Source organism: Chelonia mydas, chromosome 10, assembly GCF_015237465.2.
Source record: "Chelonia mydas isolate rCheMyd1 chromosome 10, rCheMyd1.pri.v2, whole genome shotgun sequence".
Classification (NCBI taxonomy): Eukaryota; Metazoa; Chordata; order Testudines; family Cheloniidae; genus Chelonia; species Chelonia mydas.
The window spans coordinates 53,395,159-53,417,069 of NC_051250.2; the positions used below are offsets into that span (position 1 = coordinate 53,395,159).

A 21,911-nucleotide genomic window follows, 5' to 3' on the forward strand; every position below is an offset into this window, starting at 1 on the left:
AGCGGTCCCCAGCACCCCCGCGCCGCTGCCTCCGGAAAGGCCTGCGTGACCCGCGGCTTTCCGAAGCTTCCGGTTCCGGTTCACTTCCTCTGTTTCCGGGTTAGAGGTGCGAGGTCCTTCCGCTGTCGCGGACGGTTGGAGCGGGAGAAGCTGGAAGGCGCCGTCGCTCTGGGAGGGATTTGCCCCCAGCAGGTGAAGGGGAGGGTCTGTGAGACGGGGCTGAGCAGAGCCCCGCTGCCAGTTGTTGAGTCCTCGGCGGGGGGCCTGCGACGCCGAGTCTGGTCCCCTGGGCGTGAGCAGCCCTTTCCCGGGTCCTGGCTGAGTCCCGGGCTGGGCACTGCGCTCCTGCAGAGTCCAGGGGAGAGCAAGGAAAATGAGAAGAGGTTTAAAAATGTGGTCTCAGGGGAGAGGCTAAGACCGGGGTTTGGCTGGACTTGGGACGAGAAAGACTCCGTGGGGAATGAGGGGGACTCATAACAGTCTCCGGATACGTTAGGATAGGGCTCACTTCCTCTCCATGTCGGCTGAAAGTAGGACAAGAAGTAACAGGCGCAGTCTGGAGCAATGGAGATTTATGTTAAATATTAGGGGAACTCTTTCTTGCTATAAGAGTATTTAAGGTCTGGAACAGGCATCCAAGGGAAGTTCTGGAATCCCCATCACTGGGGAACAGGTTGGACAAACACCTGTCAGGATGGTCTAGGTTTACTTGGTCCTGCCTCAACACAGGGGCTGCATTATCTGACCTCTCAAAGCCCCCTCTGATCCCAAATTTTGAGGATCTAAGTGCAGTGATTCTTGGGAAGAGGAAGGAATGTGCCTCCAACACCGCAACAGTCCCTTGACATTAGACCCTTTTGCCAGATTTTCTCTTCTGTTTTGTCCTGTGCAGTGTCCTGAGAAAAACAAAATATACATGATATGTTAAGGTTGTAGCAAGTGCTCTTTGTTACCTCTGTAACCTACATTAATGCTGTTAAAAGACTAGCTGTTTATATTGTTTATAAGGCTAAAAATGGGAAGAATATAACCCAACAGCTAACTGTTTACTGTTAGGAAGAATTTTGACTGTCATAGTTGGTATTCGGGTGCTAAATTTTCCTCTGAAGAATCTGGTCCAGGCTAATACTCTTTTCATGGGTAATGGGTATAAGATTTCAGTGTGTCTGATGCTGTTCACCGATTCTGTAAGACAATTGTTTGTTTTTTGAGTAGAGTCTTCTGTATTAAAAATACCCATCATTAATTCTAACAGTAAGCGAATAAAGTATTCCTTAAAATAAAAAAGCAGCATCTTGATATCCTTTGTAGGTAACTAATAAGTTTTTCTCAAAGCTGGGCTGGTGATCATGGATGAGGCAAGGTGCTCAAAAATTCTTGTTATGTGAAATCAGCCCTATCGGTTCTGTTGCAAATTTGAAGGTGGTGGTGAGAATTGTATATCTGAGCAAAGAGGTATTGGAAAAAATCTGCATAAAGGAACTGGTGAAATACAATTAAATACTTACCCAAAGTAAGACTTAATAATATTGAAAAACATTGTGAAAGAAAGATATAGAGTAGCATTCAATTCCTTATTTGTCTGTTCAGTCAAATTGTTTTTTCTTCCATCATGTAATGAAAAATTTGACAACTTACAGATAATATTTTTTAAATAGCAAAGAATTAAGCTATATCCAATTTGACATCAAAGGCATTCTGCTTGGTATTCATTGTCTCACCATTTTTTTCCCCTATGTTGCTGCTTTTGATTATTTTTTCTTTTCAGAATTCCTCTACGTAGCTCAGTAATTGTCCTGTTGGATTTTCTAGGCCATCAATGAAAGTGTGAAACCTATTGTCTGTTTCATAGCTGTGGATGATCAGTAACACTTCTCTCATCTTTATAAACCATGGCGTATCAACTGTATAGAAACACCACATTGGGGAACAGCCTTCAGGAGAGCTTGGATGAGCTCATACAGGTGGGAGACAAGTAGCTTAATGTGAAGTATGATTGAGCAGTGAGCTAATAGTTTAATTAAATTTCCAAACTACTCAGCTAGACAGTGTTAAGAACTAAAAGCACTGCACTTCAAATGCAGGTATGTTACTCATTTCTCTGTAGCTGATTACTTGAAAAATCAAACTGTCATATGAAATTAAAAGTAAAAATTAAAACTGCCATTTAGCATTTCATTGAAATATGAAAGCAAGTTTCTCACTTAAATACTTCGGTTGAAGAAAAGCATCTTATGCAAATTAAGTGGCCAACTTTTGTGTATCCTAGTAAATGAAAGTCTGACCTATAACCTGAAACTACCTATTTGATGTTGCTATTCCAGTCATCCATAATGAATATTTAGCACATGTGGTTTTGCCCAGTATCTTTGATGTAACAAAAACCTCTAAAATAGCAAATTTGTTCCTTTTCCATGAGTAAAGAAACCTTTGTTAATAACTTTCACATAAAGAGTATAAAACCTAGTTGGGGTGACAAACAATTTCAGGATGCCTTTTTTAGGCTTCCTCATGAGTGCCAGCTAACTACCAAAAAACTCTTTTTTTCTTCTCTTTGTATTTTAATTATTGGACTCTGAGACTCATCTGTCTCATCAAATCTCAGATTTCCAGTCTTTGCAATTGATTTTGCTAAGTAACTTTGGACTGTGCTGCAGGCTGGCGCTGTCCCTGTCAGGTTTGGCTCGATGAGTCACTAATCAAGAGATTCTGGGTCTAGAGTGAACTGACAATTTTGATGTGATGAAATCTGATGTCAATTCCTAGTCTTGTATATCTGTAGAGGAGGCTGTAGGCCATGGATGCAAAGACAATTCAAATGTGGGAATTACTGCATGTTTTCTGGAAAATATTCTCTCTGCATGTTGGTCACGTTTGTCTCCGCCACAAAGTTACAAAAACTAACAAATTTCACTTTACTCCATTTCCTCATTAAATATAAAGTCATAAATATATATTTCCAATAAAGCTACTGGAAAAACTAGACTACATCTTGAGGTTTGTTACATGAAAGCTTTGCGTTGATAATCCATTTTCATGCATTTTTGAATCAGTTATAAAGTCAAGGGGTTTTTTTGTTGGTTTTTATTTTTTTTTAAACCATAGTCTCAGCAGATCACCCCTCAGCTTGCCCTTCAAGTGCTACTTCAGTTTGACAAGGCTATAAATTCAGCATTGGCACAACGGGTCAGGAACAGAGTCAATTTCAGGGTAAGTGCACTAAATACTAAAGTCCCCATCTAACTGGTATTCTCCATCAGTGTTCAGACACTGCACTGAGAACTATAAGGCTTGTTATCTCTGTCTGCTGTGGATGGAAACAAGTCTTTTAAGGGTCCACTTTATTTCTAAAAATAATACTGTTGTGTTACTCCACATGATTTAGTTGGGGATGGGTCCTGCTTTGAGCAGGGGGTTGGACTAGATGACCTCCTGAGGTCCCTTCCAACATTCTATGTGCTATCTGTAGCATGTTGAACTAAATTCCTGCTTGTTTACGTGATTATAATATGTTGCCTAACTTCCTGGAGGCTGTTTGAGTTTCATGTAGTTGTCACAATTCTGCCATGGAATCGTCCAAGATATACAGCAGTCAGAAAGTTGACAGGGATTTAGAGGAAAGGTAGTGGAAAGTAAGATCCTGCCAGCTCTACATTAAATTAGTTGCTGATATTCCAAAATGCTCTAAAGAGGATAATTCATGCTTCCTAAATCACTAGTGTATAATGGGATAGGTGACTAAAATGTTATGCAATCATTTAAACACTTCAGAGAGGAGTGCTCAGTCACCCTCTTCCCTGCATCCCTTCTTGATTAGCTTAATTGTTTTGCACATTTGGCTTGAACAACTAGTTAATGTTACCTATAATGGTAAGGCATTCAGCTGCAAGGTCTGAATTATGAATGCCAAATAGAGATTTTTGGTTTCTATTGTGGGCATTTTCATTTCTGGTTGAGCTCAATATTTGGGAGGCAGGTAGTCTGTAACTTCCTTGGACACAGTGTACAGAAATGAGGTGAAATAAAGTAGTTTATTAACCATGCATGATTCAGTGAATACACCCCCCTCCCCCTCCCGCAGAGTGACTTTCTGACAGGGAAGCCACAAGAGCAATCATGTTACCCTCCCAGCAGTATGTTTTGGGTGCCCAGGGCAGGCGGCAGAGAGGTAAATCACTGTGGGGCAGGGGGCAGGACTGGGGAGGACACTGCGGGTGGTTGCTACCCTGCACTGGGCTCAGCTGCTAGTCCTAGCTGGGCTGGGGTGGACGAGACTTCCTCTTCTCCTGCACAACATCTGGGGCCAGGTCAGACCTATATCCAGATTTCTCCCCCAGACCCTCCCACCAAGCCTCATCTCCCTGCACTGAGAACCCCCTGATAAGCTCCACTCCCCCTGCACCTGGACCATCCAGATGAGCAACCCAGATTCCCACCCCACTGAGCCCCAAGCAGCAGCACCTGGATCCCCACTCACTGAGCCCAACATCTGGATCCCTCGACACCCAGACTCCCCTGCTGAGTTCTATCACACCCAGAGACCCCCCCTTCTCTCTCCCCCGCTGAGCCCCAGCCACCATTACCTGGACCCCCCTACAGAGTCCCATTACCAACAAGCCCCTGTGCATCCATCCTTGGAATAAGGGTAACAGTTAATGTAAACTCATAAGCTATCCAACCACTGTACTTTATCATTTTGATTAGGTCATGTTAAACTCATAGTACAAATTTTCTATCATCTGCCAAATTAATAAAACTTCCTAATTTTCATATTCTGCCTTTGAGATGTTTTTGATATTCATTCTTCTTCTGTTTTGAATACTCTGTAGCAAAGAAATGTTTGTGTTTACTGAAATAGACTTTCGAAGTGAAACAAACCCTTTCTCAAATGTCAGTCTGAATTTGATTTTGAGAGAAGGTCCAGCATCACAAATGAACCTGTTTAAGTCCAGAAACACTGGTTGAATTAACAAGTGTATAGCATGTGTTTTAAATGAAGAATGAAAATAAAAATCTTTCACACACTGGGTCTAAATCAGCAAGTAGCCTCAAGTAAAAATCATCTGAGATGAGCTGTACATGAATTATGTGTTTTTGACTTTGTAAATGATATAAAATATATAGGAATGTACAAAAAAGTAACAAACCCCTGTCATTTATTCAGAAAACAAAAATAATAATCAGTTTCCATCTCTGGTCATGTAGTTCTACTTCTCTTTGTGTGATTTTTTTCCCCCCTCCCATCGTTCATCCTGTCAGTGTTAACGCTTTTACCAGTGGCTCTCAACCTTTCCAGTCTACTGTTCGCCTTTCAGGAGTCTGATTTGTCTTGCGTACCTCAAGTTTCACCTCACTTAAAAACTACTTGCTTACAAAATCAGACACACAAATACAAAAGGGTCACAGCACACTATTATTGGAAAAATTGCTTACTTTCTCATTCCTACCATATAATTATAAAATAAATCAATTGGAATATAAATATTGTACTTACATTTCAGCGTATAGTATATAGAGCAGTAGAAACAAGTCATTGTCTGTATGACATTTTAGTTTGCACTGACTTTGCTAGTGCTTTTTATGTAGCCTGTTGTAAAACTAGGCAAATATCTAGACGAATTGTTCTACCTCCTCGAAGACCTCTGCGTACTCCCAGGGATGTGTGTACCCCTGGTAGAAACCACTAACTTATACTACTGTGGTATTCAGAAAGCCAAAGGGAGAATAGTGTGACTGTTTTTATCACACAGAACTTTTATCCTATTTGAAGGAATCAATAAGTGAAAGGCTTATAAATGACCCATAATCTCCTCTTTACATAAATCTTGCTGATGAAGCCTGTGACCTCATTCTTCGTGTACTTTGGAAAACTCATAACCGTTTCAGAAGGTTGGCTGTTTTTTATGATGATCTTCCTTACTTGCATAATGTTCTTGTATGAACCTGAGAATTTCTACCACTTGGGGGCACTCAAACCAAACAATTTTCCTCAGATTTGCTTAAATCTGTGTTTCTTAGAGTTTAGGGTTGCATGTTCTGGCTCACAGTTAGCTTAATAAAAGCAGCACATCCAATCTGGTTATAAATATAAAGGCATCTACTTTAAATTAATGAATATCTGTAAACTACTTAACTATTTTTAGAAGCAGATAAGATGACAATTTTTCAAATGTTAAGAATTTTTTAGCTGTAGCTACAAGAATAACTTTATTTCTGTTACTGTACTGGAGATCTTTTGAAAATAGTGTTTTTTATGTTACATCTTTCTTTTAAAGGGCTCTCTGAATACATACAGATTCTGTGATAATGTGTGGACTTTTGTACTGAACGATGTTGAATTTAGAGAGGTAACTGAACTCGTGAAAGTGGATAAAGTGAAAATTGTTGCATGTGATGGAAAAAGTAAGTATAGTACTGAACCGCAGTATAAATATTAGGTTAGCAGAGAAGACTTGAAAGATATTATGAAATACACTTTGTGCAGCCAGAGTTCTTAAATAGCTCCAGTCACAGGCTATCTTCTACCTCTGGTTACATCCTGCATAACTCAGACTAAAACAGGAGTGCACGACCCTCCTGCACACATGCAGAAATTAGATGATTAATTCAGATGAGCAAGTTACAAGTGTGTTCTGCATTGCATCATTGTCTTATTTAAAGCTATTTTAGTTAAAGCTGCCTGGGGACTGGATTTTAGTGGTGTACGAATAAGCATAAATATGCTTGTGACAAGCTAAAGTATTACCAAAGATAAATGTGACTAGGCCTTAATGGTCACTAGTTACTAAATTATATAAAACAATTACAAGAACAAGATAGGAATTACTTCTACAGAAGAAATTGCTCTTTGAAGTACTTAAATTTCTCCCAAGTCTCATTAACCTTCTGGTTATCAGAATGCCACTGACGCAAAGGTCTAATCCAAAGGATGAAAAGTGTCACAGTTGGTTCAGCAGCAATAAGTAACTAATAAGGGCATTGTTGGAAGCCTTTGGTGAAACACTAGTTCTGTTCTTAGGAGACTGAGGGATCCCAGGGTTTGAGAAATGTTGTCTTTTTAGTATTACAGACCAAGTCCTGTAATTTGTGCACTCTGTCTTGACTGCCACATATGTACTGTCCATGGAAGGTCATTAGCTCATATGTTCTCTCTACTTGTCTGGCTTGTTTAGCCAAATGTTCTATTGAAATGCTTTACCAAAGAATAACTTTCATAGTTTCTAGCTGATGGATTTCAGTTGCTTAAGATTCCTTTCTTAATACATTAAAAGGAGGAAGTGAGAGCAGAAAACCCTTTATAGTACATCTTCTAAAAAAAGTCTTGGCGCATGGAACTGATCCTTTAGGGCTCTCCGGCCTTGGCACGATTGTCGTGATGTTTTTAGAGTAACTGATTCTCAACGATTGATAAGTTATTCCTTACAAGTACCTTGTCTTTAATGTTGGGCATGCATGTCACCTTGATTCACCTCTTTGTTTCTTAAGATGTATTTATTGTAGCAGTTAAAGGAAAATGTAATTTTCCATGTCTGAATAATTTCCATTTATAATATCACAGCATAAGTACTGGATTTGAAGACCACGGTACCATAAAGTTGCTGACAATATCTTTAGTATTTTTCAGCAAATAGTTAGCTTCTTAAAATAAGGACTCTCCTATCCATTGTTATCTTGTCTTCGTGTCAATAACTAGACTACTCATTTGTCCCATGCCACCAGGAATAAGAGAGAGGTAACAGTTGCAAATATAAGAAATAGCAATATCAGCTTGCAGCCTCTCTCTTACAGAATACACTGTTGCTTGTGTGTTTAAGTAATTCAGCTTTATAAAGAACTCTTATGTCTATAAATCTATGTTAAATACACTATTGCCCAGTCTCTACAAAAGCCTGTACGTTGTCACTATCAGACATCTGATGACCTATCTCTTGAACAGACTACATGGCTTTCTAGCACTTGCATGCCCCAAGAGCATATCTTGTAAGCTGGCTAGAATCAAGTGTTTAAGTGTATTACTCTAATTTAGAGCAAACTTACTTCCGTTTTTAAAAATGGGGACTTATTAGCAAACCCTGTATGGGGACAGCGAATTTTTGTGTTCAAAGTTTTCATTACTGCTAACCAAGTAAAATAACACAATTATGCCACACTTGCCTCCTGGCAATGAAGGAGGATACATATGGAAACAAAATTATCCAGGTGTGGCGCTGTTTCAGCTTTTATAATACAGATGCCAAATCACTGTATTTTGAGGTCAGCAGGGAAACATTTTCCAACATAGAGAATGTTCATTTTTTGTTAACTCGTACTCAACTTTGCAATGTCTTATCTGTATTTATTTATACACTTTCTCTTTCTTTTCTAGATACTGGTTCCAATACTGCAGAATGACTAGAAATGTGGGGGCTTTTTGTGCAACATTTTCTGTTAATATGCAGCACTTTCTGGAGAGAAGCATGGAAAAGAACTGTTCATAATTTATTCTGGTGATGCAGACATGCGTTAATCCATGCTAGAATGCATCGCAGAAAGGCAGTGCAAAGAAATATCTTTCTGTAGCATTTCTTCAATTCACCTAATAGGGCATGAAGAAAACAATGTTACTTTTCTAAATGACAAAACAAATATTGTTGCCTTTTTTTGTTCAAAGTAATTTCTCTAATAAACTTTTATTTAAAATTTTCTAGAGAAGTGAGTGATAATTAGAAAGGTGTTTGTTAAAGCATCCTTCTCACAAAATTACCTTAAGCCTTAGGTAAATTACTCTTGGAGTAGTGATGAGAAACAGGATGTAGAGGCATACAGCTCTAGCTCACTAATACGAATGTGGCCCACATAACTGAAACAAATGGGGACACTTGTTTGCGGTTAGTGACTAAATAGCCTTGGAGTCAGATGTACTGTCACCACTAGAAATGATTGCTATAAATGGGATGGAGGCACATTGGCAATATGTTGTGCACTTGCACTGCCAGGGCATGTGCTGTGCCTGTTTCTGGAGTAAAATCTTTCCATTTGTAGCATTGTCGGTTTTGCATCCTTTAGAAACCCTGCATTAACTCACATATTAGAAAATGAGTGTCATGGGCTTAACCAGTGAAGTGAAAATGATTAAGCCCAGTCCCATGAGAACATTCTAAATTCTCAAATGTTAGGCGTGTATAGATAGAATTTATCTCACTTATTTTATTCAAGCTCTGGTCTAATATATTTGACTGAACGCTTATCAGACTTCAGTACAGTGCTCTATTGAAATTCTGTTAATGTTCAGCTATGAATTTTAAAAAAATCGTGTTCAATACTCCATCACATGCTTTAAAATTACTCTTCCTGTGATTTGGATACGACAAACATAGGGATTTTTTTTATGCATGAGGCAGGTCCTTTTGGAATCTGAAGTGTCACAGCTGAAAAAGCTCCGGGAATAGTTGTGTAAGTTTCTTCCCTCTACTAACTAACTCTGCTGGATCTGTCGGTAAATATTTTTAGAATGGGTAATTATGCCTTGTTTAGAGGCATTAAAACTTCCAGAGAACACATCTCCCATTAAACCAACTATTTAAAAAAATTCTTGGTTGAATTTTGAACCAAATATACTTTTATGCCTAAACTTAGTAGTGTATACTTTTTGTATTTATAATTCAATTACTATCCCTCCTTATTCACCACTTGAGATCAGCTGTAGCTTTTTTGGATTAGGCCATATAACAAGAGGACATGTAAAGACAGTTATAAAAAGTGGGATGACTTGTAATAGTGATCATAGTAAAAATTATATACCATGCTGATTGCCAGAGCAATGTAATTTCTACTGACTTGTGTAAAGGCTTATTTGGGGTTACAACAGAAAAAACAACTTTGTGGCTATATATTTGTGGTTGTACCACAAACCAATTTTCAGCAGATAGCACTAATCTTTCTAGCTACTTGCCTGGAAACCTAAGTCTCACACTGATGCTGTAGGTACAGGCATGTGTAGGGCTTAGACAAAATGAACATGTGTAGACACACCTGTTGTGTCTTATGGCAAAACTCTTAAACTGGAAATTTTTGGTGACAGATTCATGTTTATCATTTAACTTTCAAAGGAACTATGTCCATTAGTGGTCGATCAAGCCTTTTCAGCATCAAGACATAAGTTGAAGCCTTACAATAGCAAAAGGACATCTCTGTCAAGTAGGCCTACAAATGTTTTGTATTGATCCAAGATAAATGTGCATTGCCTTTTAACATCTCCCTTTTCAGGTGATATAGATCTATGGGGTCTCTTCCTTGTTAACCAATAATTGGCACGGTCTTTAATGTCTTGGGGATATCACTCATGTATATGTTTGGCATGTCTGTCTTATCCTGTAGGTATTAAAATTTGGGAGAAATATCTAGTGGGTTTGGGAGACCTTCCAGCTTTCAGTGTTTTTTAATATTCTGTATGTCGAAAGTTGTTGAAGTTCTGTTCATATGCACCTATTATCCCAGCACAAGATAAATATACATTTGCATAAAGGTGTTACTTTCATTCCTTTATTTGTCCCTTGGTGAGTTAAAACCAGCTAAAAACATGTTGATCTATTTCACCTTTCTTTAGGCTCCTGATTGGCTGTAATGGGGAGGGACCATCCTTTTCCCCATTCTGTAGAAGACCATCCCTTCCCCACAGTCGTGACTGTGGCCTTCAGGAACTACTGTAATAATTTAATTTACTCTAGTTTGGATTCAGGGCAGAGTTGCTCTTTGTATCTGTTGGATACCAACCATATGCTGTCTCTTTCTATACTTCCTTCTACCCTTGCTCAGCCCTACTTTGGGCTGTGTTAATCAAAATAAAACAATGTCTGGGTGGAGAAGCAAATTATCCTGAATGCCAATTCCTGTCCTCTTTATCAGAAGTTTCAAACTGAGAATGTAGAAGAGGTTTCATTGCCAAAGTGGTTTACTGCTTTGCATGCGGTGAATTCATGTCAAAGAACAAGAAGAAACCAAAATGTACACATTGCGTATCTGCAGTACTTTGTTGGTAATTCACTTTTCAAAAGATCCATCCAGGAAACAGTTTCAAATGCAGAACATCAAATACATCACTTTTCCCTTCTAAATCCATAAAACCATGGTAACTCACGGCAGAGGTAAACATTTTAGATCCATTTAGTTAACATACACCATCATTCCTGCATTGTCTAGGTGTTGAGGTAATAATTAGAATCTCTCTATCAAATAACTGGGCTTTATTTTTTTAAGTGGGCATTCTGAATTGGATTTAAACCTACACTTTTTACAATCCAAACCTGGCAGTGCTGTGACTGGTGCATTGGAAATCAACATTTTCACTTAAGTTCCAAGATGTGCTTGATTAGTTAATTATCCAGATTGAATTAAGTGGAAAAGGATCACACATGGTGCACTGTAAACTTAGATTGCAGAAATGCTTTCAGTTTGAATAATCTGATGTTAGTAAGAGGGGGATAATATATATATAAACATTTTAGAAATAACTAACCTGACTGTGTTCTTTAAGAGTATACAATGGTATTAACAATTTGGAAGAGAACGTAAAGAACACTGTATCTAACTGACAATGTAAGTGGAAAACGGTGGGCAGAATGTAATTACACAAATAAGAATTTGGCCAGTTTTGGGGGTTAACATCTAAGAGTTTTGTGGAATTTTATTAGCAACGCACCAGTCACTTGATTTGGAGAGGCTGAAAATGGCCTCAAGCAAAAGGAAAAGCTGTATTTTTTAATTTTTTTTTTAATATTTGAATGATATTTCAACCCAGAGTTGGATTACCAATGTCACATAGCATTAATGGCTGGCTGCGTGACCTCCTCGTTGACAGCTGGTTGGAGTGTGTCAACTGGCAATATTGTTCACATTTGCCACAATCACAAGGGGATAAGAGCAAAACCAAAATTGAATGTTCTTGCTCTTGTGACTTTCTTCTCCTGTTTTTTAAATTCACAAGGATGAGTTCATTTCTGTTTTGGGAAACCTGCTGTGTAGCATTCAGACAGTGTTAATTTTATTCTAAAACGCACCCTATCCCTGTGCACGTCCCCGCCACTCCTTTGTCTTCCTCTTGCACTTTGTTCCCCTTCGTATTCTACTAATGTGCATAATTCTTGTATAAGTAGAAAATCCTGGCCCTAGATTCTGCCTGATGTTTCCTTTGCTGGGCATGCCTTCTGGAGCTTACTGTTGGTGTTGAGGCTTAGACTGTAGCTTGTCAATGGTATTGCAGGGTCCTTGATACGAGTTCACTATGATTTGCACTTGTATGTACCTGAGCATCTTGTAATCTTTTACAAATATAAACCAAGCCTCACAATATACCAAAGAAGCGGGTTGGCATCCTCATGTTATGGCTGGGAAAAAGCAGGCAGAGTAATTAAGTAATTTTTCCAAGGTCATAGAGGAAGGCTGTGGCAGAGCCAATTATAGAACCCAGGGCCTAAACTTGTGCAATACTTACACAATGGCAGCAACTTCATGCACAGTTGTATGTATGCAACTTTTGAAATTTCAAGTCCAGATCTCATTCCCTATCCCATTCTTCAACAATAAGGTATCCTTCCATTCTCTGACAGATGCTTCACCTTTCTTAACCCCTGTCAGTAACCAGTTGAGTTATTACGCTGCGATAGGCCATCTTTTATGACGCTTTGAATCATTGATAAATATTAAAATTGATGTAAGAATGTCCAGAGCAAGTAAATAAACAAGTTAATGCTCATTGCATGTCTGAACATGGGCTGTGGAAATAACAACAGTGCTTTGGGTGAAGCACAGCATGCAACTGAGTGAGAAAGAAAAGTACTCGGAAAGGCAATATTAGCTTTCCCAATGGAGATGTAGCTGCATTTCTGTCTAATCTTGGTTTTCGTGTCACATCCGTCAAATAAGAGAGACCATTCATCCATTTGTCAAGTGGAAGTCACCAAGCAAAAATACTAAAGGCAAGACCTGACCTTCCTTATGTTGCTGCTCCCTGGCTAATGGTTGAGGATGATTTCAAACAGTTGTTTCCAACCTAAAAAATTTCACATGGAGGTGCAGACCCCTTTGGAAATTCAGCCTGTGGTCCGCAGACCCCTACCATAGAAGTCTTGGACTGAAAACTGACTGAACAGGATTCAACTGTAAATGGTGCACATGCTCAGCATGGCATTTGACACCGCATGAGAAAAGGCGCTAAACTGTGGGCTTCTGTGGTAACAACAACACTTCCGGGTTTTGACTGGGGGTAGTCGCATATTTTTGATCAGAAGAACGGAATACATTTTCTGGGATCTGAAACTTTATTTTCATAGTCAGCTTTTGTGCACCCCTTAGACATAGTTTGCAGGCCACAAGCGGTCTGCGGACCACAGGTTGCAAACCACTGTTTTAAAATAAATAGGCTCAGACTGAGTTTATCATCTTGGGTTCTTGATTGAAACTTTCCTACCGATGTACCTTTATCTCTAGATTCCCTAGGATTTTCTGTTTGACTTAAAGGAGTCACTGTTCTGGAACCCATCACTTTGGACATTTCACATATAGACATCGCAGACAGAGTCCCTCCTACATTTCTTCAACATATTATAAGTGTATCTTGTGAAATAAGTGTTTTGTTTTTAAGCTTGACTATTTTAGACTTATTTGCATATACTGTACAGTGTTTTCTGACCAGGATATTGAGGTTGCAACACACTTGCCAAGACACATTATTACACTTCCCAGTCACCTAGAGGATACACATTATGTATTTATTTGCTATTGTTATGCCATAGTATCCAGTTACAAATGATTGATCAATTGTTGAGAATGGCAAGCATACATCTGTGCTACAAGAAGAATGAACTCTCCTTTCTGATCTGCAGTGTGGTTCTTGATTACATAGTCTGTACTTGTTGAAGCCAATGGGAATCCTAAGAGATGCTTGTACTAATTCTCTACTAGACTCTTGTTCACTGGAATTGCTGTGATGTATTTATAGCATTCAGAAGCATCCAAAAACATCAATTCTGCTTCTTGCATTCAAGAGGATTTATTAAATGAGTGCCACAGTACATCCGTGACGCACTATCCATGATTGTGTGTTTTAACAATGTGAATGCACAGCTTAGCACTACTTAAAACAACCGGTATGAATGAACTGCATGAATTAAGTGTATTAAATTGGAATTGCTCCTGAAAACATCCTCTGGTTCAATCCTCTTCTCAAGCATTTTATTCCATATGCTAACTGCCCTTTGTCTTAAACATTTCTGCCTGAGTTTCCTAAATATTTTTCGTTCTTAATTTTTAAATTATGTTCCTCAGTTTTTAAATCAGTATGAACATTTTCCTTTAGGTTAATGTTATCACCTCATTAAAATATCTGGTTAAAGCCTCTCAATGTCTGTGATTCCTTGAACCTTGTCTGCTGATTTAAATCTTTGAGTGCTGAAATTAACCTTGGGTTCATACTGAACCCTCTCCAGGAAATGAGCTTTCCAACTTCCTGCTGACTGATACTGATCAAATAGGAGAATAAATTCTAATGTATCTGACAATTCTTTGCTATTTCCCCTGCTGTTTGTGAATTATTTATGATCAGCTTGAGAAACTCTTAAAAATCACTTGTGAATGTTTTAAATAATTTTTAGGCTGGAGACCATTTGTGAATTCCAAATAGTTGCAGTTGTATTGTGTTAGTTAATTGCTATATGGCATTGTTTCCATTTCTTGATTTAAATGCTCACCAAGCTGGAGCAATTTTACAATCAAACATGCACTATTCACAATCCACTTTGGGCAATGTCTTGAGCACTCAAGCTTAAAATATGCTACTTGCATAACACCCAATATGCGTAAGGCACTTTCCCAGCTGATAAGATAAGACACATCCCTGCCAAGAAGAGCTTGCATTCTAAGTGGACAACATACAGACAAAACTCACGTTCATTGTGTGAAAATGAAAATATTTTAATTTTTAAAACAAGAAAACCACAAATTACAAATGGTGTGTCAATAATTTTTTAAAAAGCCAAACACCTATACAGCAGGAAATGTGTAAATATTCAGGTAAGGTTCTCCAATCACTATGTCAAGACTTTTATTTACAAATCCCAATAACCTCTCTGCTGTCATCATGCAAATGATTTTTGTAAGGTTTTTATATTGCACTTGTCCATTGACATTCCTAAGCTAATGAAGAGACCCTTTTTTTATGTATTCAGCCAAGATATGCCTCAGCTTTGACTCAAAATTAGTGTGTTTCTAGTTGCCTTTGTGTGTTCGGGACGTACTAGTTATGCACCAGAAATGATTAGTTCAGCCTGGGAACGTTTTAAACATCTGTAGTGTAGAATATTGTAGGACAGGCCAAAGTACCTAAGTCATTTCAAATAAATGAAAGATGATTGAAGTTCTTAAATGACTTGACATTTGGTAAATTGAAATGCCCGACGTGTCTTCCTTTTCCCTGAATACAATATACAAGACAAACTTCTATTGCAATGTGGACCTCAGCAGCAGGGGCCATAGAGTAAATTTCACAGGCAAACAGTCTTTTTAGCTGGGAACTGCAGAAAGACCCAATAGCAGCATGTTAAGGAGATAATATTGATTTATAGAGTAATAAGGATTTTTCATATCTGTGTCCTAACTGGTTTTATCAATGATTTTCTGTGTGTACAGGTTAAATGGAGGACTTCACCCCTCTGTAAGAATGTCACACTGTAACTTTGTGTCCTAAGATTTCATGAAGACAAATTTCAGAGTAACAGCTGTGTTAGTCTGTATACGCAAAAAGAAAAGGAGTACTTGTGGCACCTTAGAGACGAACCAGTTTATTTGAGCATAAGCTTTCGTGAGCTACAGCTCACTTCATCGGATGCATACTGTGGAAAGTGCGGAAGATCTTTTATACACACAAAGCATGAAAAAATACCTCCCTCCACCTCACTCTCCTGCTGACAATAGCTTATCTAAAGTGATCACTCTCCTTACAATGTGTATGATAATCAAGTTGGGCCATTTCCAGCACAAATCCAGGTTTTCTCACCCCCCGCCCCACAAACTCACTCTCCTGCTGGTAATAGCTTATCTAAAGTGACCACTCTCCTTACAATGTGTATGGTAATCAAGGTGGGCCATTTCCAGCACAAATCCAGGGTTTAACAAGAACGTCTGGGGGGGAGGGGGTAGGAAAAAACAAGGGGAAATAGGTTACCTTGCATAATGACTTAGCCACTCCCAGTCTCTATTCAAGCCTAAGTTAATTGTATCCAATTTGCAAATGAATTCCAATTCAACAGTTTCTCGCTGGAGTCTGGATTTGAAGTTTTTTTGTTGAAGAATTGCAACTTTCATGTCTGTAACATTTTTCATTCTCAACTCCCACCCAACTGAAAATAAAAGAAATCAATTTATGAGAACACCGCCTGGACTGAAACATGTCATCATTCTCATCTAATCTTTAGTTGCTTATTTCTTTAATCAGAAATGCATTAATCAGGCTATATATATTGAGGGCAGAAAGCAAATATACTGGGAAATATTCTCTGGAAAGGCTCCTTAGTGGCAGAATTGGTAGGGCCACTACAACTGGCCATAGGCTTTTTCCAACACCACCTTCAGTGGGCCAAATTTTCAGCCCTGGCCTTTGATTTTTCAGACTCATTTGTGAATAAAAAACAGCCTTTCCTGTATTTCAAATGGATATATACACCAATTTTTTGCAAATGCAAGCAGTTGCACACACCTTTGGGTATGTAAAATCAGAGGCTGTCTGAGAACTTTGGCCCCATTCTGAGGGCAACTTCAAAGAACAGGTCCGGCATGCTGAAGTGGTAGGAAAATGCCATCTCATAAATCACGGGGCGTGGGGGGAAAGAGCACAATGGAGACATATTTTGAAACAATCTCTACATCAGGCACTATCTGGTTGTATGAGGTGCTGTGAGATGAGGGTTTGACATGAATATACTAATCCTACCATCTCCCACATCGGCGAGAGTATGAATCAAACATGGTTTTAGATAATATGTGGTGGTAAACATGCTAAAATACATGTTAATAAACTAGGAAAGGGCTTGCTATCACATTTTTTAATGTACTACTTGATTTAGCCACATATTCTGACTATTATGGCAAAACAACCAACCCCACCAGTCCCATCCATCTTCAGTGTGACTTGAGCTACTTTACCATTCACTGTCATGACATAAGTTATTTCCTTTGCAAACATGTCAGGCCATCCCTGTTCCTGCAACATCAGGTGTAATGGGAGCTGCCTCTTGGCTCCTCTGTGCCTGTAACATGGTGGCTTTTTGGAGGGCCATTCTTGCAGCTTCTATGGCATCAGCCCAACCAGCAGTGGCGGGAAATCAAAAGGCACAAGTTGCCCAGATCGTGCATTTCAGGGACCTGTGCATTTAGAAAGAAGCAAGAAGAAAATAAAAAGGAAGGGAAGAAAGCAAGAGAAAGACTAACCCGATAAAGGGGTTCTGACAGCCTGTGTCTAGACCCTGCCTGGTTTTTAATATTTGCAATAACTGTGAACTAAAGGGATTATATAGCTTGCTTAACACAGCAGAAGGGTGCACAATCCAAGCTGTTTGTCCAGCCTGGGGAAATTCATGGTAACTAACTCATTTTAAGTAAAAAGAAAAGGAGTACTTGTGGCACCTTAGAGACTAACCAATTTATTTGAGCATGAGCTTTCGTGAGCTACAGCTCACTTCATCAGATGCATAAAGTGGAAACTGCAGAAGACATTGTATACACAGAGACCATGAAACAATACCTCCTCCCACCCCACTCTCCTGCTGGTAATAGCTTATTTAAAGTGATCATCAAGTTGGGCCATTTCCAGCACAAATCCAGGTTTTCTCACCCTCCGCCCCCCCCCCCACAAACTCACTCTCTAGAAAACCTGGATTTGTGCTGGAAATGGCCCAACTTGATGATCACTTTAGATAAGCTATTACCAGCAGGAGAGTGGGGTGGGAGGAGGTATTGTTTCACGGTCTCTGTGTATATAATGTCTTCTGCAGTTTCCACAGTATGCATCCGATGAAGTGAGCTGTAGCTCACGAAAGCTCATGCTCAAATAAATTGGTTAGTCTCTAAGGTGCCACAAGTACTCCTTTTCTTTTTGCGAATACAGACTAACACGGCTGTTACTCTGAAACCTGTCATTTTAAGTAATACCAAAACAGATAATTTGGGGGATAAGACAGAAGGAACAAGGGAAAAGCTGTTTGATCAGCTACTCACTTGATCAGGCTGTGACAAAGTGCAGGGAGTGAGTAGGAGAGCTTGTGCTCTGATCACATGGCGGCTAATTAGCGCCCCAGGAGAAGCTGATTAGGGGATAATGATCCATTCAGGCTAGTGGGCTAGGTGGGGGGTAACAACTCAATTGGCCACGTCAGCCCAGGGCTGATAAAAGAGGCACAGGAAGGTAACCCAAAGAGGGAAGAAGAGAGGAATGTGGCTAGTCACGCAGAGGGCTCAGAGTAGGGAGATTTCTGCTTCCCCCTCAGGTCCTGCTAAGAGGACCTAAATCTTGGCAAAGAGGCAGGAGTAGGGGGAACTGTGGTGATATTGGTGGAGGGAAATAGAAATAAACTGTCACTGAGAGCACACTTGGTGGAGTCTCTGTGGTTTCTGCAGGGAAGAGACTGGGTGTGGTGGTGGGCATAGGTGGTGAGTTATATGGGCCCATGGTGCCCTTGCTCTGCAAATGTTTGAGTTTATATTTTTATCAGAGCCATCCCATCCATAGGATCGATGGGGCAATCCCCCTAGACCCTGCACTTTGGAAGGGCCCTATGCTTCAGGGGGATACAGGGTCCAGGGCAGCCTGGGGGGTTAGCAGGGGACCTGGCACCAGCAGCAGCGAGCAACTAGACCCCAGCCTGCCCGCCCCTGCTCTGCCCCTTCCCCTAAGCCCCTACCCCTCCCTCCCCTCTTTCCGGCTTCCACCCCCTCCCCCAAGCAATGCCAGGAGCCGGCAGGACGGAGCGATGCAGGCTGGGGGGGCGGGTCACTTGTTGCTGCCAGCACCAGGCCCCCTGCTAACTCCCAAGACTGCCTGGGGCCCCCCCAAAGTGTGGGGCCTGGGTCTCATCTTAGGGACGGGATGGCTCTGCTTGGACCCATTCTGGGCACCACCAAAAATTATACAAACCTGGCACCCGTGGCGGTGGGCCCCTGTTACGCAGGCCCTAGATTCACTCATGTATATTCAAAGAAAGAAGGCAGTGACCACTGCTAAAGTGCACTTTTGTCACTTATAGGATGATCACCTGGGAACGCATGATATGTCCTTCTGTTTAGGTCGAATGGACATACACCCCTTTCAGGAGCATTTCCCTTTGCCATGGCTCACGGCGGGGGGTTCAGAGGCATTTCTTATAAGAACAGATAATTTCACAGGCAATCAGATACTGATTCAGCTGTGGAGCCCAAGGCCTTCATGACCTCTTCTCTATTGATTTTCCAGGTCCAAAGGAGAAAAATTGCACAAAAGAAAGGAAAAAAATCCAGTGAGTTTTAGCATTTGCAATGTATAGAACCAAAAATAGTACAGGGGTACATTTTAGCATTTGCAATGTATAGAACCAAAAATAGTACAGGGGTACATTAATAATTAAATTAGATCCAGCTGTTAAATTATATTAGTAATTAAATTATATCAAGGAAGTGCCTGGAAAAGTGCCATGAAATGAAATCAAGTGGAGACTGAATAAAACCACTATTGCTTTACTGGCGTTGGACCTGTTACTCTGTCAAGTCTCATTTATTTAACTGGGTATTAAAAACATCAAATTCTGGTACTAGTTCTGAATGAGGAGAACAAGAAGGAACTAACATCAAGTGAGCGCTTGCTTGCCTTGTTTTTCGCTCGGTCTATTCCAAAGCAACTCAGCCAAAATCATCAATTTTGAAAGAAATTAATGGCCAATGACGATTAAAAAAATAACTAGCAGAAACCAAAAGAGCAGGTTTCAAGTTACAGGTGGTTCTAAAATATCAACTCCCCACCCCGAATCTTTATTGGTTGTGGTAGCTATCATGATGTATTTATTAGCTCAGATTAAAAGTGAGTAGATGAAGATTTTTTTCATTATAGCTGGGCAAATACTGGAGGGGGTGGGGAGAAGTATTCCTGAGCATCTATTGGAATAAAAATCATGAATTCACCTCCACATTCTCTGCCCGCTTACCTATTTGTTTGCTTCCCACGAATACTCTTATGAGTGCACTTTTGCATATGGAAGGAAGAAGTGTGACTCCTCACATGGATAACTGTACACAAACGTTCACAATGCCACCTTGGCAGTTCTTTGTGGGTATAGCAGGATATGCTGGAGATGACCGGTGACACTGTGTGACTAGCAAATGCCAACTAGTAGTAGTCACAAGAAATTCACAGGCTGAAATATGTTTGCAAGTCATTCCTACAATAATTACAGATTACAATTTTTTTCCAGTAAAGTTTGTTTGCAGATCGTTTGGGAATTGGAAAAGGGGTTAAAATTTGTTGATTACATTGTTTGTTGCAAATGGAGACCCTATTCCTCTGAACTTACTTCCATTCAAGGGCAGGCTATTGCCTGACCACAGCTCTTTGTGGGATCAGGACCTTAGATTTTGACCTTTATGGTGGCAAAAAAACACTATTTCATTATTAGACTCTGTTCTGCTTTGTTTCACATTTAGAGCTTACACAAAAGCAATAGATGTTAACAGTTTCTGGTTCTGTTCCCAGGCCAAACAAGGACGTGTTCCACTACGCAACTAACATAAAAGATGTTAAACTTGGCTACTTTTGCCTGGCTTTTTTGCCAACATGGGAAGGCAAGTAACTGGTTCTAATTGGCTAAGGTTGGCAGTTCACTTTCATCCCCCTCAGGTGATCTATTACTTATTGTGTTTCCACCAGCTGCCAAACATTCTCTCGCTGTTATTTGGGGTTTTGTTCTTTTAAAAGATTTATTCTCACAGTACTTTTAATCCTTAGGGAAACTGGCTAATCCCCATGTGAATGGTACCTGGGGAAGAATAGTTCTCATGGGGACTGAGTGGCCTCCTAGGCACCTTGTACTGAGGAAGGTGGGGGAGTAGTTCTGGCCTCTGGGAATTGGAGTCGGGGCCAGACTTTAGCATGAAACAAGTACTGAAACTTTCTGCCTGCCTCTTTCTGGGAACTCTCCTCCCTGCCTCCTCCAGATCATAACCTGCCTCTCTTCTCTACCCATTCCCAGCCACTCCCTCAGGCTAGGAACTTGCCTGGGGTGGTAGAAGCTGAGTCCGGGACAGAGAAGAACTGTCATAGAGCGTAGACTGAGGGTCCAGTTGTGATCAGAGATATGATACAGACGATGAATTGATATACTGAATACTCATCCTCAGCGACCTAGCGCTTTAAAAACGGACACACGGCAGCTAAAATTGAACTAAGAGAAGACTGCTGCGTGCTGTAGTAAAATAAACTAGTTCAACCTTTGAACTCTTTATCAACACAGGCAAAACTTTATATGTGATTACCTGGTTAAAATACAGTGGCAGTACTTTAAAACTCAGCTAGTCCAGCGTATTTTGTGAAACCCATGAAATCACATGCACATGCCACCTGAGGATAAAGTTTCCCACTCTCCTTTTAAAGCTAATTTGGCTTTTAATGGAAGCTCATTGAGGAGAAGGTATCCAGTACAGGCAAAGATTTGTTGGTCCCTGCACACTCTCTGCTGTGTTTCCTGGGAAAGCCATACTCTTTTCAGGTGTCTGCAAATGCTAACCCCTTCTAGCTCCTGAGTCGCCCATGTGCTCTAATAGGCTCTGCCACCTGGATTATTTTTCAGACATAAGCTATGAGATACTGTCAATATCATAATGTTTATGGCATATACCATTCCACTGCATTGCTCAAACGGGGA

The 21,911-nt window shown here is 40.1% G+C and overlaps 1 protein-coding gene across 2 annotated transcripts; it reads left to right on the forward strand.

The window, feature by feature from the left end:
• The first annotated feature begins 44 nt into the window (after window positions 1-44).
• GTF2A2 (general transcription factor IIA subunit 2) lies at window positions 45-9,741 on the forward strand. Of its 2 annotated transcripts, none has more exons than XM_007053767.4 (5): window positions 45-192; window positions 1,813-1,964; window positions 3,106-3,210; window positions 6,276-6,402; window positions 8,366-9,741. In XM_007053767.4, the coding sequence occupies exons 2-5, from the start codon at window positions 1,893-1,895 to the stop codon at window positions 8,389-8,391; spliced, it is 330 nt and encodes a 109-aa protein (XP_007053829.1). In that variant the 5' UTR covers window positions 45-192; window positions 1,813-1,892; the 3' UTR covers window positions 8,392-9,741. The 2 variants fall into 2 exon arrangements, with proteins under 2 accessions (XP_007053829.1, XP_043380492.1); XM_043524557.1 differs by having other exon boundaries at window positions 88-106.
• Window positions 9,742-21,911: the final 12,170 nt, after the last annotated feature.